Genomic DNA, 27,955 nt, shown 5'->3' on the forward strand with positions numbered 1-27,955 from the left:
TCTCTGAAAAAAGACAGGCTCACTGTTCTTTTCTTATTCTTTGCAGTTTACTTTGTGTGCCCTTTGTGTGTCGTCTCAGGAATTGACAGAGATGGCTTTTCATGAAACATCACAAAACATGTTTTTCTCCATTCTCCCAATCTTCCCAGCAATAACAGCACCTAGTTATTATCTCATTGGTAATTATCACACTTGTCATCACTGAATCTCCTTTGGATAAGGTTCTCATAGATTTTGAAAGAATACTATACAAAGACTAGTATTAAAGAATCCCTTCCTGCCCTTTCAAACAATGGGGAGGGCAGAGGAAGAGGCAGTATTTCCACTTTTCACTTGGAGAGTTGTAAGACAGTCTTTTAATCTGTGGATTGGTGGAATGACATGGCATTTGTGTGAGGGCAAAAGATTCTAGTGAGGTTGGTTCTGAAGCTAACAGGCATGTTCTCGATGGAAGTAAAGATGTGTGACTAGAAGGAACATTTGCCTCAGTATGCTGCTGATTATTGTGTACATCCTCTCCTTTCTGCCACATGTGATGTGCAAACATAACAAACGTTGCACCACCAATCATTCGCTCAGCATTCCACATGAATTCTATCAGCCTGGTGACTTTATAATTGGTGGACTTGCTTCTCATATCTTTGGCTCTTTTGCTAAAGAAGACTTCAGAGAAATCCTTATCACCCATCAAGTCCGTACTTTCTTGTAAGTAGTAAGCACGTACACATCAACAAATCATTTGATTCTGATTCCCCAATGCTAACCATAAATTTCGGTAGGATTCCCCCCCCCCCGTCAGAGGTATGAATAGTAGAGGTGCTAAACTGAGGAGTTAGCTTAGAGAAGGGAAATGGTGATCTGAAACTGCTAGTAAGATGAGATAGCTTGGACTTGCTGATCAGTTCTGATCCCCCATTTCCTCCCTCCTCTTCACAATTTTCTTCCAGGCAGTGCTTTATTAGAAGAGCAAAGGTTTAGTCTTACTTGGAAATCTGAGCTTCCGAACTATAAGAATTCGCACGAATTGGAAAGATTAGCTCCAGCAAAGAGGGCAGAAGATATTGAAATTAAATAATCAAATTAATGAAAGGATTAATGTTTAAAGGTTGGAAGTGCTATTATATTAGCTGCTTAAAGTAAATTGGCAATAAGTAATTTAAACTAAAACGTAAACTTTGGAGGTATAAAAGAAACGCATGAAACAAGGTTATAATTTGCTGAAATTTTTATTGTTAAGAATGCACTGTGAGGGAGATGTGGGGAAGTCCGTTAAATAGACTGGAACAAGCATGAAATAATCAATTTTTCTTTTCTTCTTTTTCTTCTTTCTGTAACTGATATTTTTCTGTATAAATTGATGGATAATTTTCTATCTGGAAAAAAACAATAAAATATTTTTTTTTTAAAAAAAGGAAATCTGAGCTTCTGCTGTGGAAGCCCTTCTTGAAATGAGGGGCTTCTGAATGCACTGAAGAGCCAAAGAAGTAAGAGAAGCAGAGTCCCCAAACAGGTGCAAACACCAGAGTCACTTTCAGATGACTTGTTTATTTAGCATTCATCCATATTAGACAGTGTTGGCTTTTTAACGAGCACTCATTCTGATTAGTTTGTGTGGAGCTTAAATAATGTGTGAAGCTTGCATTGTCCCACACTTCACACTGAATTTCCTCATAGGTGTTAGAATCACAACCCAAAACATTGGACAAGGTTTGCTGTAGATCTCTTAGGTGAGAGTCTCTGTCTGTAGAATTGGAACAGATGCGGCTGTAACGTAGTGCCTGGCTATATACAATGGACTGTTTGGTATGTTTGGGATGGTAGCTAGAGGCATGTAGATATGTTTGTCGGTCAGTTGGCTTACGGTATAAGGTGGTGTCTATGCGCCCATCCTGTATTTTTATAGTAGTGTCCAAAAACATTGGTTTACAAGCTATAAGGAACACCATTTCAGATAAAACCACAGCGGACCTTGCCACCAAACTCTGCCAATTTGTCCTTACCCACAACAACTTCAAATTCGGTGATGACCTGTTCCTTCAGATCAGCGGCACAGCAATGGGCACCCGCATGGCCCCACAGTATGCCAACATCTTCATGGCAGATTTAGAACAACGTTTCTTAAACTCCTACCCACTCAAACCTCTCCTGTACCTGCGATACATTGACGATATTTTTATCATCTGGACACATGGCCAACAGACCCTGGACACCTTTCACCAGAAATTTAATGATTTTCACCCTACAATCAACCTTACAATGAATCAATCTATGCAAGAAATACATTTTTTGGACACTACTATAAAAATACAGGATGGGCGCATAGACACCACCTTATACCGTAAACCAACTGACCGACAAACATATCTACATGCCTCTAGCTACCATCCCAAACATACCAAACAGTCCATTGTATATAGCCAGGCACTACGTTACAGCCGCATCTGTTCCAATTCTACAGACAGAGACTCTCACCTAAGAGATCTACAGCAAACCTTTTCAGAACTAAAATACCCAGCAGATGAAGTTAGACAACAGATCAACAGAGCCAGACTTATACCCAGAGAGAACTTGCTGCAAGACAGACCCAAAAAAGAAAATAACAGAACACCTCTAGTCATCACATACAGCTCCCAAGTTAAAACAGTACAACGCATCATCAGAGATCTACAACCTCTCCTGGACAATGACAGTTCTCTTTCTCAAGCTCTGGGAGGAAGACCTTTCATTGCCTACAGACAGCCGCCCAATCTTAAACAACTCCTAACCCACAATAATACTACAACCAGACTTAACACGGACACTGGCACCAGAGCCTGCAATAAACCCAGATGCCAACTTTGCTGCCACATACACCCGGACAACACCATTACTGGCCCCAACAACATCACACATACCATCTTGGGACAATTCAATTGCTCATCGTCTAACATTGTGTATGCCATCAAATGCCAACAGTGTCCTTCAGCTCTCTATATTGGACAAACAGGCCAAACCTTACGCCAAAGAATAAATGGACATAAATCTGACATCAAGAATCACAAAACAGAGAAACCAGTAGGAGAACATTTCAATCTCCCAGGACATTCTATACAAGATCTCAAAGTAGCTGTTTTACTACAAAGGAATTTCAGAAATAGACTGGAAAGAGAAGCTGCTGAATTACAACTCATTACCAAACTTAAAACCATGGAAAGACCTGGTTTGAACAAAGACATTGGATTCTTATCCCATTATACATAACTAAGCCATTTCTCACCTTTTCACCCCTTGCCTTTTCCTGTAAGACCTATTACAGTCGTTAAGAGTCGTCAACAGGCTCATCTCAGCTATCTGCCAATCTCCTATTCGCACCACCCTTCTGAGTAATACCCCTCCCCACCTTCTCACTATATAGAAGGATCTGGCAACTTCTGTTTCAATGTATCTGAAGAAGTGTGCATGCACACGAAAGCTCATACCAAGAACTAACTTAGTTGGTCTTTAAGGTGCTACTGGAAGGAATTTTTTTATTTTGACTATGGCAGACCAACACGGCTACCTATCTGTAACTGGAACCAAAACATTGGAAGCACCCTCGGAGAAGTAATCAACATCCAACAGTTGAAAGCTTCCAGTACCCATCACCAGGCAGGAGGGGAGATATAGGGGATGGGGGAGGTGACAGGATACTCCCCAAAGTGCAAGTGGTAAAATAGCTCTCTGGTTTCACTTTGAGTTCTTGAGAGAGGCTTGCTTTGACCCCAGAGTGTGTTATGGTGAGGGATGGGGAGAGAAATAGAAATTCCACCTGTTTCTATGCTCTCCACAGCACCATCCTGATTTCAGAGGTAAGGGAGCATGTTGGAGGTAAAGTGAGGTGCCCTTCTCTGGTCTTAACATTAAAGCAATCCTGACAAGAGTTTTGGGTGAGGAATCTAACAAATGTAAACAAATTATGCATAGCTCTGATGAGGTAAAGAGTGGCGGCCAATTCAGTAGATACTCTTGTAAGAGCAGCCACACTATAGTATAGGCAAAGGCTCCCAAAGGATAGCATGTTGGAGAAGAGGTGTGAGCCCTTCCCTGGTCTATCCCTTGGAATATTAAACCAAGCCGGAGAAGAGTTTTTGGTGAGGAATCTTAAAAGCTGATCTTACCTTTGAAGTAGGCTTTAAGAGCCCCATTTGTTCTCCTCCAAGCCAGGCTATGACAAACACACATGGCATCCCAAGTTGAAAATATGTCAAGCTGAAAATGTTTCACGGATCTAGAAATGTTGGTTACTATCCTTCCTCTATCCATTACAGTATTATGCCTAAGAACTATCAGCATATTCTGGCTTTGGTGTTTGCGGTCAAGGAGATCAATGAGAACCCCACGATCTTGCCTAATATCACCTTGGGATTCCACATCTATGACAGTTACACCAGTAAAAGGATGACCTACCGGGCCATTCTGGACCTTATTTCCATGCATCCCAACTACAGGTGTGGAATTGAAAAAAATCTGATGACTGTCATTGGGGGTCTTGACTTTGGAACATCCCTCTACATAGCAACCATATTGGGTGTCTACAAGATTCCCCAGGTAAAATACTGATTTGGGCACTTCACAGCTCACTTATTATTATGTTTCCTAACCAGTGTTCGGCATTTCCGTGCGCTGCTCTGGTTCGCCAGAAGCGGCTTAGTCCTGCTGGCGACATGACCCAGAAGCTGTATGCTGGCTCCCTCGGCCAATAAAGCGAGATGAGCGCCACAACCCCAGAGTAGGTCACGACTGGACCTAATGGTCAGGGGTCCCTTTACCCTTGACCTTTAACCAGTGTTCACCCAGTGTTTGCCATAGCTCAGTGCAGGCACCTCTCAGTTGGGCACCAATGCCATTCTATGAGAACAAGAGAGAAGTTCATGGTGGGCTCCAGCACCTCTTTTTCTAGAAAAATAGCACTGGGTTTTAAAAATGTAATTTAATGGTAAGTAACTTTAGGAGGTTACCATAGTATCAAGTAAACAACCATATCAGGCCGTTTGTGATGGCCTGGGATTCGGACTCGGAGGCTGAACCTGAGGAATCCCAGCCTGCACAGGAGCCCCCGCCTCCAGAACCAGCTGAGCCGGGGCTGGGGCTTCAGCCTGAAGGGTCCTCACCTGTGCTGGATCCTCAGGTGCAGGCACCAGCTGAGTCTGCTCTGGCTCCTGAGGTGTTGGAGGACCCATTGCCCACAGTGCTCCACTCTCAGCCCCGTCAGGGGAAGCTGAGGTTGCCTCTGGGTCCGGTAACCCTCCAGCCTCTCCTAAGTTCCCGCAGGAGGAGTGCTCACCTCCGGGCCAGGAGAGGTGAGTCACCTGTGGACTGGGGCCGCCCTATGCCTCGGGGCAGAGAAAAGCCAGCCAGTCCCAAGTTGCGGGAGCAACATTGTTGGTAGCCAGTTCCTGCCTGCACCCTGTCCTGCTTGTCTGCCAGAGCTCCTGACCTCACCCGACTCCCTGCCTTGGACCCAGCTTCAGCTTTGACGGACTGCCTCCATACTGCATGCCCTCGACTTTGGACTGGACTCGGACCTCACCTCATGGTTAACCTGCGAGACCAGCACACCGTTCTTCTTAAATCAGTGCTAGGGGCTGGGTTCCCACATGTGTGAGCTTTTAGAGGGCACATGTCAATGGTAGTTGGGGCAAGAGACATCCCTCTACTTCTGTAGGCTGCAGTTCAGCCATGCAAACGCCAGATCTTTCCAAATCAACCTCTCTCTATCCAGGCAAGCAAGAGGCAGTATTACTGTTGAGAGACACATAATAGCCAAGTATCTGAACTGGAGGGGTGTGTGGCACAGGATGAGTGAGACATGTGTCCTGGAGGTAAGCTCATGGAGTATCCCAAGGGCAGCATAAGGCCCTGGGTATGAGGTTACTCATCCTTCTACAATCCAGTGTCTATGACTTTTTCTTGGATGTTGGAGCTATGTATGCAACACAGCCTCTCATGGCTCCTATCTTGGGAAATGCAGTTTTCTCTCCCACTCTTTTTGACAGAACAGACACCGCATATGAGTTCCTTCTACTACATCCATGAACCAATTTATATTTCTTCATTTCCTTTCCTTTCAGCTCAGTTATGGCTCCTTTGCTCCACAGAACACGGATCAAAGCCGATCCACTCCCTTCTACCGGATGGTGCCCAGCGATGACCATCAGTACACTGGGATTGTTGAGTTACTTGTCCACTTTTCATGGACATGGGTCGGATTACTTGCAGGCAATAATGACAGTGGAGAGAAGTGTATGCAGACTCTGCAACCTCTGCTTTCCAGGAAGCATATTTGCTCGGCCTTCTTAGAGAGAACTCCCCAAACTAGTTATGAATATAATAACATTCATTTACTGTATCACCAAGTGAATCAAGTGATTGTGAAGAGCAAAGCCAGTGCTGTTATTTTCTGCGGGAATTCTGCATCCATACTTGCGTTACAACCAATGTTAGCACAATGTGAAAGGGAAAATGTGGCTGGGACACCTATGAGGAAAGTGTGGATTCTGACTGCTCAGCTTGATTTCATAGGAACCACTTATCCAAAAAGATGGGATATGCAAGTCTTCCAAGGTTCCATCTCCTTTACAGTTCATTCAAACGAGGTGCAAAGATTCAGAGACTTTCTTCAGCTCCTAAACCCCTTTGAGGAAAATGGAGATGACTTTCTCAAGCAGTTCTGGACCCTGGTTTTTCGCTGTTTATTTCCAAACTCCAACACAGAGGAGAAGCCCAGTGGAAGCTGCACCGGAGAGGAGAAGCTGGAGGAGCTCCCTTCATCTGATTTTGAGATGAGCATGACTGGCCACAGCTACAGTGTCTATAATGCTGTCTATGCCATGGCACATGCTTTACATAACACATTCTTGCACAGGTCCAAACAGAGGGCAGCAATGGAAGGAGAGATGCAGGAACTACCAAAACTGCAAGCTTGGCAGGTACTGGTTACCATTTGACATGGGCAGGATCATGATGTCCAGGGGTATGTGCAACAGTGCCCTGAAAATTAGTATAGATAACCATACAGCATTTCTCTCATTCAACTTCAATCTCTTCTGTTATTATTATTTCCTTCCTTCTGTGCAATTACCACTCAAGTGTGGCTCCTGTTCATTTTCCCTATAGAGAATTTGAGAAATAAATTTGATGGTTTTTCCAAGAGGCAATATATTGGAACTGATTGTAAGTCAGGCTTCCTCAACCTCGGCCCTCCAGACGTTTTTGGCCTACAACTCCCATGATCCCTAGCTAGCAGGACCAGTGGTTAGGGATCACAATTCACACAGAATTTTTGTTTAAGGTGTTTGGCATAATTTTGGCCACAACTTTATTAAAATACATAAATGTGGGTGGTTGCTTAGGCATTGGTTACGACTATCTGTTCCCGCCCAGGGGCAGAACTGACTTCCAGTTTCCAGTGAAAGCCAGTAAGGGTAAACAAAGAGAACAAGAACTACCAGACTTTTAGAAGACATCTGAAGGCAGCCCTGTTTAGGGAGGCTTTTAATGTTTGATGTATCACAGTATTTTAATACTCTTTTGGAAGCCGCCCAGATGGGCGCGGTATAAATAATAAATTATTATTATTATTATTATTATTATTATTATTATTATTATCATCATCATCATCATCAATATTGGGGAGAAAATGGAGCTGGGCACCATACCCTCACCTTTCCCCGCATGCTCCCAGGGCCTTGCGTAACCCAAGCCCCATGAAAGGGATTCGGACGAAAGCATGGTAAGACCCTGCATTCCTTTAAAGGAATTCCCTTGCAGCAGCAGCAGCATTGGAGGGGCAGGCACAGCCAACCCTTACCCCTCCACCAACCAATTTTTAACCAATGCCTAACCACAACTTACAAGTTGTGACGATTTGCTATGCTGTAGGCAAAAACCAAATGGCACCAGCCAATCAGCCAAATGGAAAAAATTCCTACCAGGCCCCTGCCCCCAAAGCAGACAACCCCATGACAGGAATAGCAAGGTCAAACGCAAGAGCCCTAAGTAAGGGAGGGTGGGCGGGTGATCCGGTGCATGCAGCGAAAGAGAACGCTCAATGCTGCGTGCCCTGTATATAAAACCTTTGATCCATCCCACAACTTGGCAACATCAAAATTTCCCCAGTAACCCAAACAGCCCATTCACCCCCAATGGCCATCTAAACGATCTCGCCCAGCAACAGAGGACTGGCCTGTCAGACCCCACGGCAACACGTGCTCTCCATGAAGGAGAACATGCTTTGCCAATCTTTGATCGTTTATATGGGAATTAAATACTAGTTCCTATTTACAGAGTTATGTGGAAGAGAGCTTGGGTTGTTTGACCCTTTAAGTGGTTCCCTTTCCCCTCCTATAAAAACTATGCAATGGACTCTCTTTTACATTTTAAACAGAGAATAAGTTTTATTCAGTGTACTTGCACGACTTAGATTAAATATACCAAACAGGCAGGTGTTCCTTATGTTACCAATACATCTGACATAGATTTGAACCTAAGACAAAAACTGCTACAGACTGACTAACTCTGAGACCGGAAGCAGCATAACAGAACATAACTGCTGCTCTGTTAAGACTGTTCATAACTGCCATAATTGTACCAACTGAAATAAGTGCCTCCCGCAAAGGACATCACAGAGTTCTCTAGCCCTTGTGAGCATTAAGCCTTTCCTTAGCATTTTGGATGCTTTCATCTCACAGTTTAGGGGCTGGGGGAGTGAGGTCCTCCATGGCTCTTTCCCTTTTACAAGCTCTCATCCCCTTACGCTGCTATCGGGGGCCATTAAGGCACTTATTGGTTAACGGAAAAGTCCTACCAAGCCAGCAATTCCGGTGGCTTCTCCAATTGCTCTGTGGTTCTTCTGACCAGGGAGAGGGGAGGAAGGGGAGAGTTGTAGCCACCAGTGTTTCTTGTAGTGAAGTGGGCAACAATGAATTCAGTGCCTTTGATGATGAATTTGTTGTGCAAGACGGTCCAGAGTGGAATGGCAAGATGTTATTGAGACTTTTTGGGGCTACTGCATCTGTAATCAAAAGCTTCCACCCTGTGGCTTCAGCCCTTGTAATTGTTTCTTGTTCAGCAGAGAACTATGTACTTTAGCTTATTTAAAAGGTCTAGAAACCACCCTTCAAAAGATTTAAAGCTCTAGTCTGAGCTTTAAAATCCCTGTCATTCACAGGCAGACTGCCCCAAACTGAGTTCAGTGACATTTGGGCTTTAATTCAGTGCTCCTTTGTTTTCCTTTCAATGCAGCTTTACCCCTTTCTTAGGAGTGTCTCATTTAACAACAGTGCTGGAGAAAAAGTATCTTTTGGTGAAAACAGGGAATTAGAAACTGGATTTGATATTACGAACTTGGTCACTTTCCCAAATAACTCCTATGTGAGAATCAAGGTTGGGAGGATAGATCTGGAGGCTCCCCCAGGAAAGCAATTTTCCATTCATGAGGACAAAATGGTGTGGCATAAGAGTTTTCTCCAGGTGAGGAATGACAGCAATGTCCATGAGATGTGTGTAAACAAAATATTATTGCATTGCAGATCATGAGTCTAGAGTGTTCCTATCAAAGTGTGGTACATATCTTGAAGCACATGTGGAACATGGAATCCTTATTTTGCTTTTTTATTTTTTATTTATTTTAGGACCTGTTACCCAGTACGTTTTATAGGTCTTCATACTACACCCCTGATTCCTCCTTGTCTTTGGCAGGAAGATATGAGGGAATTTCTAAAAGGAGTCAGCTGAAGCCTCTTTTCAGTTGGGAAATATGATAATAACACAATGTTCCAAATCCCAGAGAGGCTTCTAAGCATGTTCAGATATGTGTGTTAGACTGCTCCTTACACCCCCCTACTCAGCACAGGAAGATCCGAGGGGGAACAAGTACACCAAGGAGGTCTCTGGACATTGGGTGCAGGGCTGGTGAATATTCACCCACTCCTCAATTTGAGCCCCTGTGCATTTTCTGTAGTGCCTGAAGGAGGCTCAAAAGAAAGCCATTTTAAGCACCTTTCCACCCCCCAGTTGTGGATAGTGGTATTTTTCACCCTGAGTTGGTTCTAAGGAGGTCATTCGCACCTCTTAGTCAATACTAAAATCCCACTGCGCATACAATACTGAGAATGCTTGGAATGTCATGCGTTCCTAATTGTAGCTGAGATAATGGGAGCCAAAGAGCCTGCTAAATTGTTCCCATGCTTATTCCACTGGACAGGTTCCACCCCATTCTGTGTGTAGCCCAAGTTGCCCTCCTGGGTCCAGGAAGGAAAAGAAGGAGGGGGAGAAATTCTGCTGCTATGATTGTGCTCCATGTCCCCAAGGAAGGATTGCTTCCCAGAAGGGTAAGAGACACAACTCTCCCCCCTTCTCCCCCCTCACACACTACAGTGGCCAGGCCACCCCGATCCAAATATGTCCACAGTTGACATACCAGATGAAGCTGGTAAGAGGCCCCAGTAGCTACACATGCTAGTTGGCTTGGGGTTCAAACACATTGCATTGTATCTGGTTTTTTGGGAAATAGCTAAGATATTTCCAATTTCATTCGAAGAGATCCATATTGGTGGAATTTGTAGTTGCTCTTTAAGACATGATGAGTCTGCATCTAATCTTTTATTTTTTACCTCAGACATGAATAACTGTATTGGATGCTCAGAAGATCACTACCCAAACAAGGACCAGACACAATGCATTCCAAAGACAATAAGCTTCCTGACTTTTGGAGAACCACTCGGGATGTCCATCGCATTTCTCTCTCTCCTTTTCTTTCTGCTCACACTTTTGGTCCTAGTAATCTTTGCTAAGCATCAAGACACACCACTTGTCAGGGCCAACAATCGAGATCTGACCTACACTCTCCTCACGTCTCTCCTCCTTTGCTTTCTCTGCCCCTTCATATTCCTCAGCCAACCAGAACGAGTGACCTGCCTTGTCCGACAAATGACTTTTGGTGTCGTTTTCACTGTGACAGTTTCTTGTGTGTTGGCCAAAACCATTACCGTTGTTTTGGCCTTTGTGGCCACCAAACCAGGTTCCAGAATGAGGAAATGTGTAGGGAAAAGAGTGGCAAGTGCCTTTGTGTTGACTTGTACTATTATCCAAGCTGGTATTTGCAGTGTGTGGCTGGGAACCTCTCCCCCATTTCCCCATTTTGACAAGCATTATGTGACGGGAGAAATCATTCTAGGCTGCAACGAAGGGTCAGCTGCCCTCTTTTACTGTGTCCTGGGCTACATGGGCTTTTTGGCCATTCTCAGCTTTGTTGTAGCATTTTTAGCCAGGAAACTGCCTGACAGCTTTAATGAGGCCAAATTCATCACCTTCAGCATGTTGCTGTTTTGTAGTGTTTGGATCTCCTTTGTTCCGGTCTACCTGAGCTCCAAGGGAAAACACATGGTGGCTGTGGAGATCTTCTCCATCTTGGCCTCCAGTGCTGGCTTACTGGGCTCCATCTTTGCCCCCAAATGCTACATTATTATGCTGAGGCCTGACCTAAACATCAGAGAGCAATTAATGAGAATCTGAATTAGAGATTTTTTTAAAATTTTTTTAGAGGCAGGGAATTTAAAACCAACCAACCAAGCAACCCACCTAGCAACAAACCAACTGACAAACCAACCCATTTTCTTCCCTTTCTTGATGGTTCCCCAGGTATGTTGTGTCGTGGTTGATACTTCACAAATGGTACTGGAACATTGTTGTCCTTTCACAGACCATCTCAGGCTACAGTTTTACAATTAATTGGCAATAATATCCATGGAAATTACTGCAGTTCACTACATGTATATGGGATCGCAGTTTTAATAAAATATTCTAGTATACATTGTACACACAATATTTACTCATGACATATTTGCATTACCCAACATTTAGCAAGAGGAAATTTCTTTTGAAGTGACATTCACAAATGTTTGTTCTATTTCCAAATCCTTTTCCTCAGCCATGTGGCCAGGTCACTATGACAGCATAAAGACATTGTATGAGCTATGTGAAAATGCTATCAATATGATACAACACATACATACCCCTTTTGTTTTATTTAACCTATTTTACCAAATTTTAGTCTTATAATATATCTAGTCATATCTAGTCATATGGTGTACGCGTGATAAGAAATCAAAGGACTTGAGATCAACATGGTTTGATCCACCGTGTGTTCAGAATATTTTTAATCACCATGGAATTTCCTTTTCAAAATACACAGAGGTATTTGTTAAATCACAACAATATATGCTGCATTCATGTTCCAAGTCTGCACGGATGCATGGGCATAGCCAGGATTTTTTTTGGGGGGGCAGGACTTTTGTTAGGAGGGCAGAACCGACATGATTGGTCAGTTCGTTAAGTATTTCTGTTGATTTCCTTGATCTCTGATGCTGCATAATGTTCTCTCTCTCTCTCTCTCTCTCTCTCTCTCTCTCTCCTTTCTGATTTTACTTCTGTAAATTCCCCCTGTTTTCTTATAATTTTAATTTTAAAATAAAAGTTATATAAAAAAATTAAAACGTGTGAACATGAACGGACAGCAGTTGAATACTCTCTCTCTCTCTCTCTCTCTCTCTCTCTCTCTCTCTCTCTCACACACACACACACACACACACATATTATGGAGTCTTTTTTCTGTTACTGTCAGTGCTCTATCCTGTTCTGAGCCTTGTAAATGGTGACTATTCCTCCTTCTGTGGTGCAGTGTGATTCCAGGACCAACATCTTAGCAATCACACCTTTTTGGGAGACACATCTAAACTTCTATGTAGATGAATGTTAACAATCTATATATTAGCAGTCAATAGGGCTGGGGAGAAATTCTATTCACAATCTATCGTATTGGCATTGCCCAAACAATGTGGGGACTGAAACAGAGCGATCCTTCAAAAATCACACTTATCTAAATTTGCAATTCCATTCCCCAACCACGCCATGTTTACAAAAATGTGTAGATTAGGGGGAAACGTGCATAAAAATGACTGCAAGTGAAAATAACATATTAAAGCCATAATATTATGAGAAATAGGGAGGCGGGTGGTGCTGTGGGTTAAACCATAGAGCCTAGGACTTGCCGATCAGAAGGTCAGCAGTTTGAATCCCCGCCATGGGGTGAGCTCCCGTTGCTCAGTCCCAGCTCCTGCCAACCTAGCAGTTTGAAAGCATGTCAAAGTGCAAGTAGATAAATAGATACCGCTCCGACGGGAAGGTAAACGGCGTTTCCGTGCGCTGCTCTGGTTCGCCAGAAGCCGCTTAGTCATGCTGGCCACATGAACTGGAAGCTGTACGCCGGCTCCCTCGGCCAATAAAGCAAGATGAGCGCCACAACCCCAGAGTTGGTCACGACTGGACCTAATGGTCAGGGGTCCCTTTACCTTTACCTATTATGAGAAATTGCTTGAAAAACTGTGTATATTAGTCGAAACTGCATACAATAATGTGCTTATTGTGGGAATTAGACTCTAGTTTCCATTTGCAGAGCTTTTGTAAGACGTGCCTGAGTCATTTGACCCTTTAATTACCGTACTTTTCCGTGTATAAGATGAGGGTTTTTTAACTCAAAAATAAGGTTAAAAATCAGGGGACATCTTATACACGGACGGGTGATTGGTTGCAGCTGTGAGCAGGAGTTTGTCAGTGGTGATTGGGTGGGTGATTGGTGGCTGGTGCAAGGGCTGCTTAGGATTGGCTGATGGTCCGGTGATTGGGTAGATGATTGGCGGTTGTGTGAAGGGCTGTGGAGGATTGGCTGCCGCTGTGGCAATTGTGTGTGTGTTCGGCTGCCACTGGTTGCGAGCGGGCAGACACTTGTTGTATTCTGCATTGTCCGTGATTGGCAGCATGGGGTGAGTGATTTTCGGGGCATTCCCCTCCAAAAAACAGCTCAACAACTCTGGGCCATCTCCCCCCATTTTCTTAATTTGGGGTCCCCAAAATTAGGGGGTGTCTTATACATGGGTGTGTCTTATACATGGAAAAATACAGTAGTTCTCTTTTCCCAAGCCACCCTATATTAAAGTTTAAAGAACAAAAAACTTTTACTTAGTGTGCTTGCAGTTGCAGATTAAATATACAATGCAGGTTTGGTGATACTTAAATTGCTAAAACATCTTAGATTTGTATCCAAGACTGACTAACATTTACAGATTGATTAATATTCTGAGACAGAAAGCAGCACAACGGTCCATACCTGCTGTTCTAACTGTTAAGGCTGTTCACTAACTTCCATAAGTGTTCCAACTGAAAATAACTGCTACAGAGTTTATGACATCACAGAGTTCTACAGCTTTTGCAGCTGTAAATATGCATCTTGGGTGCTAACATCCCACATTTATCAGAAGTTCACACTAAAATGATGGGGGGGGATCATGATTTTTTTAAAAATAAAAATGGTAGATCTCTACAAAAATGTGGAGAACTGAATTTAAGATGCAAAATATGAGAAACCAAGTGAACTGAAATTGAAAGATCCTTCCATCTTTGGTAGTCTTTCAGATTTTTTATTTATTTATCTTATTTATATTGTAACTTTGAACAAGCATTTCTGCTTTGAAAGCAGACTGACTCACTGATCTTTCCTTACTCCTTGTAGTTTACTCTGTGCGTACTTTTGTGGCCCCGTGAAGTGACCAAAATGGCTTTTGATGAAACACCACAAACAAGTTTTCCTCCTTTCTTGTTGGCAATAAAGTCACCCAGTTATTATCTCATCTATAATTATTACACTGTCATGACTGTGGATAAGATCCCTATAGATCTCTAGAGAATACCAGCCAAAGTCTAAAAATGGGTATAAAAAAAACCCTTCCTGCCATTTCAAGCAAGAGAGAGGGCAGAGGTAGAGGCTGGATTTCCACCTTTCTCTGGGAGAGTTGAACTCTGTTGAAGAGTTCTGAAGCTAATGGTCATGTTGTAGATGATCTGACATAAGTGAGATTAAGGGAGTCTGACTAGATTTTTTTTTTTTGCCTCAGTATGCTGGTGTTTATTGTGTCCATTCTCTTCCTTTTGCCTCATATGGTGTGCAAACACACCACTAGTTGTACTCTCAACTATCTGCTCAGGATCCCACATGAATACTACCAGCCTGGGGACCTCATCGTTGGTGCTCTTGCGTCTCACATCTTTGTTGCTCTGAACAAAGAAGACTTCCGTGGAATCTTAACTACCCATCAGCTCCCTAATCTCTTGTAAGGACTCCGTACATCAAGTAGCTATAGGATTCTGACTCATTTCCCAATCCCATCCATGGTCACTCAGAAGCAAGTCCCAGGGATTTCAGCGGGATTACTTTCAGGCAGAGGTGGGAAAGACATCTGCAAAACTAAGGCATAAGCGTGGAGCGAGGGAGATGGAGAACAAACAGGCAAAAGTGTTCAGACAAAAGGCAAATAAGGGGGCCAGGAGAAAACTGTTTAAAAGTATTCCTCGTGTGGAGAAAGTTAATCTGTCTCTGATAATATTAGAACTTGGGTCCTCCTATGTAGAATAATGGTAGATTCAGGAAGGACAAAAGAATGCTGTTCACACAACATATAGTAAAACGATGGAATTTGTTCCCATAAGATGTAGTGATGGGCAAAAAAATTGGATGGCTTTAAATGAGGATTAGACATATTAGAGGGACACGGGTGGCACTGTGGTCTAAACCACTGAGCCTCTTGAACTTGCCGATCAGAAGGTCGGCGGTTCAAGTCCCCACGATGGGGTGAGCTCCCGTTGCTCTGTCCCAGCTCCTGCCAACCTAGCAGTTCAAAAGCACGCCAGTGCAAGTAGATAAATAGGTACCACTGCGGCGGGAAGGTAAACGCCATTTCCGTGTGCTCTGCCTTCCGTCACAGTGTCCCATTGTGCCAGAAGCGGTTTAGTCATGCTGGCCACATGACCCAGAAAGCTGTCTGTGGACAAATGGCAGCTCCCTTGGCCTGAAAAGCGAGATGAGCGCCACAACCCCATAGTCACCTTTGACTGGACTTAACCGTCCAGGGGTCCTTTATCTTTTACCGTGGACATATTTGTGGAGGATATAGCTAGCAATGTAAGAATATCGTGCTGGATCAGGCCTATGGCTCATGTAAATCCAGCATCCTGTTTTCCCAGTGGGAACCAACCGGATGCCTGTTCGAAACCAGGGAGCACACGAGTGTTTCCCCCCCTCCTGTGGTTTCCAGCAACTGCCATTCAGAAAAAAAAACTATTAATGGCTACTATCCATTATGGCTGTTTTGCCTCTGCTTTTCAAGGCAGTATGCCTATGCCTCTGAATACCAGTTGCTGAAAACTGCAATTGGGGAGAACACTGTTACCCCTCAGGTCTTGCAAGCAGGCTTCTTAGAGGCATTTTGTTTGCCATTGACAGGACAGGATGCTGAAGTCAATGGGCCTTTGACCTGATTCAGCAGGACTCTTCTCAACTCCGTGTTGTCTGGAAGCCCTAACTATCTTCACAGGGTTTCAGGGGGGATTGGAAAGAGAAGAGAAAATCAACCACTCTGTGCTCTTCTTTCAGCACCTCTGCAATGGTGTCCCCTTAATTTATTTCCCCCCACCCCTAAATATTTTATTAAAGTTTTCACAATAATAAAATATTAATAAACTTTTATTTATATCCCGCCCTCCCCAGCCGAAGCTGGGCTCAGAGCGGCCAACAACAGTAAACTAATACAGCATATAAAATATAGTAAAATGTTATCTTGAACAAACAGAAATCAAAAGACAAAAAGGCAAGAGAAAAGAAAAGAAAAAGAAAAGATAGCGAAAGAGTAAAAAGAAGAAGAAGAGAGGAAGCAGAGAGATAAGGAACATTAAGAATAACACCATTAATAATCACAATAAAACACAAAATTCCCCAGCTCTCACCTGAAGAATCTTCCCCCTTCCTCAGCCCTACACCCTGAGGACAACTCACTGACCTTTCTTGATTTAAGAGTGAGTGAATGGGATAAAACATTGTTGATGAGGTGTGGGGTCCTTCTCTGTTTTGAATATTGAACTGCGCCTCAGAATTGTTCAGGGTGAGGAGTCTTAAAAGCTCACCTCTCCATTGAGGTGGTAAAGTAACAGCCTGAGGCTAGGAGAAACTGGCACAGCCAGCCTGATAATGCTGCCGGCTTGAGAAGGTTGAGGACGACTCACTTAAGGTAGCCTACCTATTTCTCTTCGTTTCAATATTGCTTTGAACCAATGAAAAAAGCTGCCTCTGTTGAGAAAGGTTTTGCATATGTCAGTTTGTGTTTTCTATTTTGGGACTTAACTATCAGTTAGGAGAAATGATGAGGGAGGTGTAAGGCAAAGACCAGAGAAAGCTGAGGTGAATGTGGACAGCCAAGGCCTGAATATTAAGCTGCTTAACCCCAGCGTGTTGACAATATTTTGTGTTGAAGATCAGAACGAGTGAGCCGGAGGCTATGGTCAGCTAAGATGCTGTCTAGTTCTTACCAGGAGAAGGATTAACTGGAGCAGTTTGTGGGTGAATTTGGCAGGGATGGAGGTTTAGAGAATTTGGTCTGAGATAGAAGCCTTTCAGAGGCTAACGTCAATAAGAGCATCACTTGAGTCTTTAGAGAGTGTCTTCAAAAAGGCTCCAAAAGAAATGCAAAAGAAACAAAGTTGAGTCTTTAGAAAGTCTCCAAAAGAAATGCATAATTAGTGAAGTAAAATACCAAATTGCATTATATTATGGGAAATCACTTTACAAAAATGGGTGCATTAGGTAAATTGCATACAAACATATTAGGAGACGTTCATATGAAAATGCTGGTGAATTTTCGTGACTTTTTAAAAATAATGCCAACTGATGTGGAAATGTGGAGAACTCAACTTTAGATTGGAAAAATGGAGAAATTGAGAGCAGCCAAAACTGAGAGATGTGCCCATTGGTATACCTGAAGTACAAAATAACATTTTAATAAATAATATTAGTTAAAATTGGTTCTCTCTCCATTGCTGGTATCAATGCCATGCCCAGGTTTGTCATGCCAAACCTCTGGGAGGCTTGAAAGAATTCTTAGGGAAATGGGAGGCAGTGGAAAAGGGTCACATTTAAGACTTCTTGTGGCTCAGAGTTCCATAGACTTTGAAATATGAAGATTAAAGAAGCACAAACATCCAAACTTGTGCTTATGTACAGTGGGACTGAAGGAGCTGTTTCCCTATGGCGGTGGCAGCGAAGGGAATAGTTCCCTACAGTTTCCTAGGTTATCAATATAATTTTATGGGGAAAGGGTGCCATCCTATTCAGCAGATATTCTTGGAAGAGCAGCAGAATAGTGCGAAAATACTCTCAGAAGCATAGTGTATCCCTGATGAGGGATACACCAGAACATTCTCATTGCAGTGTTGTGTCAAAGAACTACCAGCACCTTCTGGCCTTGGTGTTTGCTGTCAAGGAGATAAATGAGAATCCCAACATCTTGCCTAATATCACATTGGGATTCCACATCTATGACAGTTACTTCAATCGAAGGATGACTTACCAGGCCACTCTGGGCCTTCCTTCCACACACATACCCAACTACAAGTGTGACATCCAGAAAAATCTGATGGCAGTGATTGGAGGGCTTGACTTTGATACCTCCCTCGACATGGCAACCATCTTGGACATCTACAAGATTCCCCAGGTAAAATACTGACTTGGGGATATCACAACTGTTTCACCATTATTATCTTTTCCTCCTCAAAAGGTTTTGTACAGCTGGGAGAAATATGTGACTGGTGTGAAAGGATAATCCCAGAACGTGGTCCTATCTGGTTTGTTTATTCCTGAGGTTGCCTTGGTTTTGACCTGGGGTGTGTGTGCTGTGGGTGGGTCCACAATGCATTGCAAATTTGGGAAAAGTGTGAATTTCAAAGGATAGCTGTGTATCAGTTTACACATTGTTTGGGAAATGTAACCTAGTTAGATTTGCCTTTTCATATGAACTGAATAAAAAATAATAATCCCCAACCTTATGTTGAGAATTTCCATTCCACTTTAAGGAGCAGATGTGTGGCACTGTTGCATGTCACATGTCTGTTTACATTCCAGCACAGCTTGCTGGGAACTTCCATTGTGTGTATTGCTTTTGCTTTGCTCTGTCTCTCTGAGAAGACATGTTTCTTTGTCCTGATTTATGATTAATAAATCTGTAGTTATAGTATGCTTTCACAAGCCTCACGCCTATTCTGTGTGCGCAGTTCGATCTGCTGATAGTGTGCCCTGGCTTTGAAGCCTGGGTCGCAGATTTACGTCGGAGCAGAGGCCGATGGGTCTTTGCAGTGGGACGGCTGGAAGGAGACAGCCCAGCTGGGGCTAGCCAGCTGGCCTTACGGCCCTCGGCATGTCGACACCTTATTGCTGCCACTGCAACTCCAGATGTACATACCAGTTTCTTTTACTAGTTAAGGAATGTGCCCCTTCTTTTCCTTTTAGCTCACTTATGGCTCCTTTGCTCCAGAGGATCCTGGTCAAAGCCAATCCACTTCCTTCTACTGGATGGTGCCCAATGAAGCCCACCAGTGCACTGGGATTATTGAGTTACTTCTCCACTTTGGTTGGACGTGGGTTGGGTTGCTTGCTGGAGATAATGAGAGTGGAGAAAGATTTGTGCAGACCCTGCAACATCTGTTTTCCCAGAAAGGTATTTGCTTGGCCTTCTCAGAGAGAACTCAGAAAACTAGACATTTTGACGATTATTTTAACATGCACCACCACTGGATCCGACTCTATCAAGTGATTATGGAAAGTAAAGCCAAGGTTGTCATTGTCTATGGAGAAACAAAGTCCATGCTTGACTTTCGAACCATGGTAGCACTAGGTGAAATGGAAGATGTGAAAAAGACACCGGAAGGTAAAGTGTGGATTCTGACAGCACAGCTGGATTTCACAGCATTGAACTTCCAACTAATGTGGGACATGGAAGTCTTCCACGGTTCCCTCTCCTTTGCTGTTCATTCAAATGAGGTACAAGGATTCAAAAGCTTTCTTCAGCTCCAGAATCCTTTAGAGGCAAATGGAAATGGCTTTCTCAGGGAGTTCTGGGAAGAGGTATTTTTCTGTTTATTTCCAGGTTTTAATACAGAGGAGAAGGCCAGTGAAGCTTGCACTGGAGAGGAGAAGCTGGAAGATCTCCCTTCGTCTGGGTTTGAGATGAGCATGACTGGCCACAGCTACAGTCTGTATAATGCTGTCTATGCCATAGCACATGCTCTACATGCCATGTTCTTGTCCAGGACCAAATACAGGGGAGTGACGGAAGGAGGGGTGCAGGAGCTTCAGAAGCTGCAGTCTTGGCAGGTAATGCCTTTGATGAAATACAATTTGTTTGACACGAGCAGGAAAATTACACCCGGCAGTGTGTAAAACATGCTCTGGAAATCACTGTTGATTATGATCCAGCACTTTTGTCGGTCAATTCCTTTCTGATTCCCTTCATTATTCAGTGCAACAAATGCTCATTTTAGCTCTGGTGCATTTTCTTCATAGATTCCAAATCAGCTTCCAAACTAACCATTTATTCTGCAATTGCTATCCTTTGTTCACTCATTGTTTCCCTACACAATCTTTGTGTTCATGTCTGCTGCCTTCCTGTTTGTGTGTGGTGTCTCATTTTTTTTGTAGTGCAATTTATTAAGACAACAACCACAACCACCACCACCACCACAACAACATAAAATGTGCCGCCCATCTGACTGGGAGGCTTGCAGCAAATTATAAAACCAAAGTAGTGCTAGAGTATTTGTTCAGGAATGTAAGCTTTTATTTGGACTTTGGGAGCTATTGTGTCTTTAACTAAAAGCTTCAACCTTCTGACTCTTGGCCTTGTAATAGTTTCCTATTCTACGGGACCATTTATTTAATCTTATTTATTAAAGATTTTCTTGGTTTACAAAAGTATGTGCAATGTCTCTCTCTGTCTTTTCAAGCAACATTTTTTTACAGTTTCATTTGTTTTTTATCAGTTTCATTTGCTGAGACATTAGGAAGAAAAGGGGGAAAGAGGTGAAGGGGGGAAAGGTGAGTGGGGGTGGGGTCGGGTGGCGATGTTTCTATTTTACTTAATATATGTGGGGGTTTGTGTCAGCGTCGTTTGTGCAGGCTCTCTGCTATTCACTTGTGTTTCTTTGGTGGTGAGAGAGGTTGGGGTTGGCTTAGGGTGCAGTTGTTTGTTTGTGGTTGGCTGTGGTGATCATTGTTTTCATGTGTGAGTGGGGTGGGTGGGTGTTTTGGATCAGGTTAGCCATATTGATTTGTATGCCGTTGGTGGATTTTTGTCATTGTCTTGTTGGGCTGTGTATGTGATAAAGGGGAGCCATACCGGGGTGAAGGCATCTTCTTCTATTTGTCCCCATGTCAGTTTCAGTTTATTGGTTAACTTTTCTAGTAAGGCTGTTTCCCATACTATTTGGTACCACTGGTCCATGCTTACTCCTGACAGGTCTCTCCAATGTCTGGTTATGATGTTTCTGGCTGTTGAAAGTAGGTGGGTTATGAGTTCTTTGTGTCAGTCAGTCAGTTTTATTGCACATAGCCAAAGGCTGCCACAATGTACACAGAATCATTCAACAATTAAAAGAAAATACACTGGATTAATACAAAAAACTTAAAACATTTATATTATCAAGACATTACCTACTCTAAACAGAGCTATAAAAGTACCTTAATATATAGGGTAAGACATTAAACAATAAAATTTATAGGCTAAAATCATCACATGACCACTAATATATTAAAAAAATAATGTTAATTAATACAATGTGCAATTATATTTGGAGTTTGGTGATAAAGATAGAATATAGCTTGATGCAGATAGGGTCAAATAAATTCATCTCCTTTACAGTTGGTGGTTATCTTGGCTATATAATTTGAGTTCTTTGTGGTGTAAATGTCTTGGAAGATGTTTAGTAAGGCCAATTCTGGGGTGATTTCCAATACTTGCTTAGTTATTTTACATATTTCTCATATGGCTGTTTATTTAAAAGATGTATTAAGCAGTTGCTGGATGGCCACCTGCCATGGATGCTTTGGTTGAGATCCCTGCATTCCAGGGGGTTGGGCTAGATGACCCTTGCGGTTCCTTCCAACTATAATTCTAATAGTAATTTGACAGAATTCTTTCTGTTTTTCTTTCAGTGCAGCTTCACCCCTTCCTAAAAAGGGTCTCGTTTAACAACAGTGCTGGAGAAACAGTTTCTTTTGGTGAGAACAGGGAAGTGGAAGCTGGATTTGATATTACCAGCATGATTACTTTTCCAAATAACTCCTTCGTGAGAGTCAAGGTTGGAAGGGTGGATCTGGAGGCTGCCCCAGGTCAGGAATTTTCCATTGATGGCGACAAAATAGTGTGGCACAGAAACTTTCCCCAGGTACAGCATAATTTCCACACCCACAATATACCGGAAAGCACTATATTATAGTATAATCTAGAACATCAACCCAGTGTGTCCCACACAAAGTGTGGTACATCTTTGAAGCATGTGTAGAACATGGGTAGGCAAACTAAGGCCCGGGGGTCGGATCCGGCCCAATTGCCTTCTAAATCCGGCTATCGGACCGTCTGGGAATCAACGTGTTTTTACATGACTAGAATGTGTCCTTTTATTTAAATGCATCTCTGGGTTACTTGTGGGGCCCACCTGGTGTTTTTACATGAGTAGAATGTGTGCTTTTACAGTGGTACCTCGGGTTACATACGCTTCAGGTTACAGAGGCTTCAGGTTACAGACTCCGCTAACCCAGAATTAGTACCTCGGGATAAGAACTTTGCTTCAGGATGAGAACAGAAATCGTGCTGCAGCAGCGGGAGGCCCCATTAGCTAAAGTGGTACCTCAGGTTAAGAACAGTTTCAGGTTAAGAACGGACCTCCAGAACGAATTAAGTTCTTAACCCGAGGTACCACTGTATTTAAAATGCATCTCTGGGTTATTTGTGGGGCATAGGAATTCGTTCACCCCCCCCCATATAGTCCGGCCCCCCACAAGGTCTGAGGGACAGTGCACTGGCCCCCTGCTGAAAAAGTTTGCTGACCCCTGGTGTAGAACTTGGAACCTATAGTTCACGTTTTTGTTTTATTAGGACTCGGGGGCCTCTCACCCAGAAATCGCAGAGCTGGAACAGGCACACTCAGCATGTATGAGGACATTGGGGGCAAGGCTAGTGAATACAAACCCTTGACCCCCGCTCTCCAATTTCAGCCCTCATGCTTATAGCTCATTCACATTTCACTTTTCCCGTGTCTAAGAAGCACGGGCCCAAGACGTTTTCTGCATCTGCCATGCTTCCTAGAAATGGGTCCGAGAGGTTTTCCATTTGCTCTGCTGTTTTCCCCAGCAAAACACACTGAATTGGAGCAAGCATCAATCGGTGGAAAACTCAATTTATGTTTGCTCCAATTCAGCAATAGAGCAGGTTTTGGTGCTGACCTTGAAAGCCCTAAACGGCCTCAGCCCAGTATACCTGAAAGAGCATCTCCACCCCCATCATTCTGCCCGGGCACAGAGGTCCAGCTACAAGGGCCTTCTAGCGGTTCCCTCACTGCGAGAACTGAGGTTACAGGGAACCAGGCAGAGGGCCTTCTCGGTAGTGGCGCCCGCTCTGTGGAACGCCCTCCCATCAGATGTCAAGGAAATAAACAACTGTCTGACTTTTAGAAGACATCTGAAAGCAGCCCTGTTTAGAGAAGTTTTTAATGTTTGATCTTTTATCATGTTTTTAATATTCTATTGGGAGCCACCCAGAGTGCCTGGGGAAGCCCAGCCAGATGGGTGGGGTATCAATCAATCAATCAATCAATCAATCCAGGGGACAGCAGGAGAAGAGGAAGTGTGGACAAGCCCTGACTCTCTGAAAGATCTCAGAAGTGTTGGGTGGTTTTGGAGGGTAGGATAGGATATTATTTATTAATTATCCTTCCTCTTACTCACCTGTGTGAGTTTAATTTCCAGTTAGCAGAGTTTGAAATTTACTATACCTTTGAAGCATAAAATGTGATAACTTCTGGGACAAAGGTTGCTTAACCTTGCTAGCAATTATCCAGGATGCTCCAGCAGACTGGATCTTCCCTTTGTTATCCCTTGGAACAAAATAACCACAGAAGTCTGAAATTGAAGAATAAAATTATTGTTTGCCTACATAAAGCTTCAGACTTGATGGAGCAGTAACCAGCAATGAAAAACAAGACAGCCAGAATCTGGAGAGCACAGAACTAGCAACCTTTCTCATCGGCTACGTGGCATAGAAAGAGACTGAGCTCTGAGCAGGAATTAGTAAGGATTATTTTCCTATTATAACTTTTCCCACCAGGGAAAGCCAGGAATATGACCCTACTGAGTGTCCTTTCCATGCATTTACAGGAAGACTCCACGTGTCTTAACACTTTGATTATCTAGCAATGCATGGTATTTTATTTGGGCTGTGTCACTGCTTTGCACAAAAAGATGGACATTGTAAGCATGCTAAAAAAAAAAAAAGGTGACTAGGAATGAGTCATTTGATCCTGAGTTTTGAATGAGTACAGTGGTACCTCAGGTTACAGACACTTCAGGTTACAGACTCCACTAACCCAGAAATAGTACCTCAGGTTAAGAACTTTGCTTCAGGATGAGAACAGAAATCGCGCGGTAGCGGGAGGCCCCATTAGCTAAAGTGGTACCTCAGGTTAAGAACAGTTTCAGGTTAAGAACGGGTTAAGTTCTTAACCCGAGGTACCACTGTAGTTTCGTGTCTTCCGAATTCTGCCTGAAAAGAAACTGACGTGAATGGCTGTGCGAAATTGTTTCTGTGTTTCCTCCAATGGACAGGTTCCACCTTTATCTGTATGTAACCCCAGTTGTCCTCCAGGATCCCACAAGAAAAAGAAGGAAGGGGGAAAATTCTGCTGCTATGACTGTGCGCCATGTCCCCAAGACAAGATATCACCCCAGAAGGGTAAGTGACACAAGATATATACTTTTCAAATATTTGTCATATTAGATGGAGTGGAAGAAGTCAAAAGTACTTGTTATTTATTTATTTATCATTAAATATATTTATTATTTAAATAAAGGCTATAATTTTTTCCAGTGTTGAATTCAATTTTCCACATTTCTATAACAACTTGTGAATATATTTTAAAAAATATTCTCATGAATATTTGTCAGCATTTGTCAGTATAACGCCCCCTCCCACCAAACCAATTTTTGTATTCAGTTTTAAGAACTTAAGATGAGTCTGTTGAGTAAGGCCAATGGCCCATTTAGTCCAGCATGCTTCTGATAATATTTTATTCCCTTGCTAATTACGCTGTTTTAAAATTGCATTTTATGTTTGACTTCTTTTAGTAATGTTTCCTTTAAGACAGTATTTTTGTTAACTTTGCTGTGTTAAATGTGCATTCTGTAGTTGACCTCCTTTGTAATATTTTATTTAGACATCTTAAGATGATATTTTCATTTCCTGTTAATTATATTGCTTTGAATATATACTTTATATTGAACTTCTGTAATGTTTTCTTCTGGATTGTTTTACCTGATGTTTTCAAGGAGATTGCAAGCCACTTAGATCCCCCCCCCTTAAAATATAAAGTGGTATAGAAATTTGATGATGGTGGTGGTGATGGTGATGATGATGATAACATGCTGTCCACAAAGTGGCCAACTAGATGCCTGTGGCAACCCCACAAGTTGACCATGAGCACAACATTGCTCTGCCAACCTGTGATTTCCAGCAAATGGTATTTAGAGGCATGCCTCTGACAGTGGAATTAGTGGCTAGTAGCCTTGTCCATGAGTTTGTCTAATATACTTTTAAAGCTGTTCAAGTTGCTGGCCATCATTGCTTCCTGTAGCAACAAGTTCCACTAAGCACTCCATGAGTAAGTACTTTATTTTATCCTTGAATCTTTCAACATTTGCTTCTTCCAACAATAGCTTTTGGATGTCCACAAATTTCTCCATGCCATGGATGGTTTCCCAAACTTTTACCATGTAACCTTTTTCTAGCCTTTTCTCTAAAAAGTCTCAAACGCTGCAAACATTTGACTAATATACAGTGGTACCTCGGGTTAAGTACTTAATTCGTTCCGGAGGTCTGTTGTTAACCTGAAACTGTTCTTAACCTGAAGCACCACTTTAGCTAATGGGACCTCCTGCTGCCGCCGTGCCACCGCCGCATAATTTCTGTTCTTATCCTGAAGCAAAGTTCTTAACTTGAGGTACTATTTCTGGGTTAGTGGAGTCTGTAACCTGAAGTGTATGTAACCCGAGATACCACTCTACACATTTTTGCAAGCAGCGTTCCCTTCTATAATGCATTTTGTATATCATTTTAACTAACATTTGCCTGTGTATTGCACATATTTCCAATAATATATGCACCTTTGTATACATTGTTTTGTTGAAGAACTTCATCACAAAAAGTGTGAATTCTGAAGGGTAACTGTTTTGGTTCAAGTGTTCATATAACAAGCACAAATTAGGTCAAACAAAACCAAATCCCCTCTCCCCCTGCTCTACAGAAACACAGCCCCCAGATGCATACCGATAAAGGTACATGGTCCTTGAAGTAAAAAAAAATAATGCATCAATGGTTTGACTTAGTCTAAGACAAAGTCCTTTGTTCCTGATCTGGACAATCAATACTAGGAAGATTGAAGATGTATTTGTTGCTGCCACCCCTGTCCATGTGATGTAAGCCTACAAGGTATGGGTCTTGCCCACCTACACCACACAACGTGATTTATGGGAAGTAAGCAAGCCAGCATAATCTTTTTCTAATACCCCAACATACGTTGCTGAGGTGGGGTTCACATACATCACATTGTATCTGGTCTACCTGGGATACTTCCAATTTAATCCTAAGCGTTCCATAATGGCAGCATTAGAAGTTGCTCTCCGATGAATAACAAATCTGAATGTTTTATTTTCTCTGCAGACATGAATGACTGTGTCAAGTGCCCAGATGATTGTTATCCAAACAAGGACCAATCACAATGCATTCCAAAGACAATAAGCTTCTTGTCTCTTAAAGAGCCTCTGGGGTTGAGCTTGGCAGTTTTTGTTCTTTTCTTGTCTCTGCTAACAATATTGGTCATAGCTATTTTTATTAAGCACCAGGACACACCCATTGTCAGAGCAAACAATCGAGACCTCACCTACAGTCTCCTCACTTTTCTCCTGCTTTGCTTTCTCTGCCCATTGATCTTCCTCAGCCCTCCAGAAAGAGTGAGCTGCCTGCTCCGACAAATGGCTTTTGGCCTTGTTTTTACAGTGGTCATTTCTTGTGTGCTGGCCAAGACCATCACTGTAGTCCTTGCCTTTGTGGCCACCAAACCAGGATCCAGAATGAAGAAATGGGTGGGGAAAAGACTGGCAAGCTCCATGGTGATTTCTTGTTCCCTTATTCAGGTTGGTATTTGCAGTGTGTGGTTAGGAGCTTCCCCACCATTTCCAGATACTGACATGCACTCTGTGATGGGAGAAACAATACTAGAATGTAACGAAGGATCAGTTGTCATGTTTTACTGTGCCCTGGGCTACATGAGCTTTCTGGCCATTGTCAGCTTTGTTGTGGCCTTTTTTGCCAGGAAACTGCCTGAGAATTTCAATGAGGCCAAATTCATCACCTTCAGCATGTTCCTGTTTTGTAGTGTTTGGATCTCCTTTGTTCCAGTGTACCTGAGCACTAAGGGGAAATACATGGTGGCTGTGGAGATCTTCTCCATCTTGGCCTCCGGAGCTGGTTTACTGGGTTCCATCTTCGCCCCCAAATGCTACATTATTTTGTTGAGGCCCAATTTGAACAACAAAAAGCAGTTAATAAAGAGGAAACTGTAATATATTCTAGTGTGCCTGTCTTTTCTTTCATACCACACTATAGTTACTATAGTATTTATTTCTCTGCTGTCTGTTATCATATAGTTATTTTGTATTATTTGGTTGTAATTGTTTTGTGTCCTTTGTGTTGTTGTTGTTGTTATTGTTGTTGGTGTCCTCTCTTGAGGTGTGAGG

At 42.8% G+C, this 27,955-nt stretch overlaps 3 protein-coding genes across 3 annotated transcripts in view; all 3 read left to right on the plus strand.

The window, feature by feature from the left end:
- Positions 1-312: 312 nt before the first annotated feature.
- On the plus strand, positions 313-13,950 carry LOC309517599 (vomeronasal type-2 receptor 26-like). Its single transcript, XM_082196829.1, has 6 exons — positions 313-705; positions 4,287-4,566; positions 6,090-6,947; positions 9,262-9,489; positions 10,223-10,349; positions 10,637-13,950. Exons 1-6 carry the CDS (start codon positions 491-493, stop codon positions 11,530-11,532), a joined length of 2,604 nt encoding a protein of 867 aa, XP_082052955.1. The 5' UTR covers positions 313-490; the 3' UTR covers positions 11,533-13,950.
- Positions 13,705-27,785, plus strand: LOC309517601 (vomeronasal type-2 receptor 26-like; the record flags this gene model as incomplete). Its single annotated transcript, XM_082196833.1, has 7 exons — positions 13,705-13,838; positions 15,033-15,182; positions 18,329-18,611; positions 19,403-20,266; positions 22,108-22,335; positions 24,770-24,896; positions 26,880-27,785. 7 exons carry the CDS (start codon positions 13,705-13,707, stop codon positions 27,779-27,781), a joined length of 2,688 nt encoding a protein of 895 aa, XP_082052959.1. The 3' UTR covers positions 27,782-27,785.
- The window catches only part of LOC309517597 (vomeronasal type-2 receptor 26-like), a 62,947-nt gene continuing 52,263 nt past the window's right edge, over positions 17,272-27,955 (plus strand). The window contains exon 1 of the mRNA XM_082196825.1: positions 17,272-17,385. The gene's annotated coding sequence lies outside the window, so the exon portion shown is untranslated. The remainder of the gene's footprint in view (positions 17,386-27,955) is intronic.

Source organism: Podarcis vaucheri, assembly GCF_965113315.1.
Source record: "Podarcis vaucheri genome assembly, chromosome: 13".
NCBI classification, from domain to species: Eukaryota; Metazoa; Chordata; class Lepidosauria; order Squamata; family Lacertidae; genus Podarcis; species Podarcis vaucheri.

What these genes read in the sequence shown, in the direction of transcription:
- LOC309517599 (XM_082196829.1), top strand. Translation starts at nt 491, where the DNA reads ATGCTGCTGATTATTGTGTACATCCTCTCCTTTCTGCCACATGTGATG. An exon ending in CATCAAGTCCGTACTTTCTT is followed by an intron (nt 706 to 4,286) that starts GTAAGTAGTAAG and finishes TATCCATTACAG; the next exon opens with TATTATGCCTAAGAACTATC. An exon ending in CAAAACTGCAAGCTTGGCAG is followed by an intron (nt 6,948 to 9,261) that starts GTACTGGTTACC and finishes CTTTCAATGCAG; the next exon opens with CTTTACCCCTTTCTTAGGAG.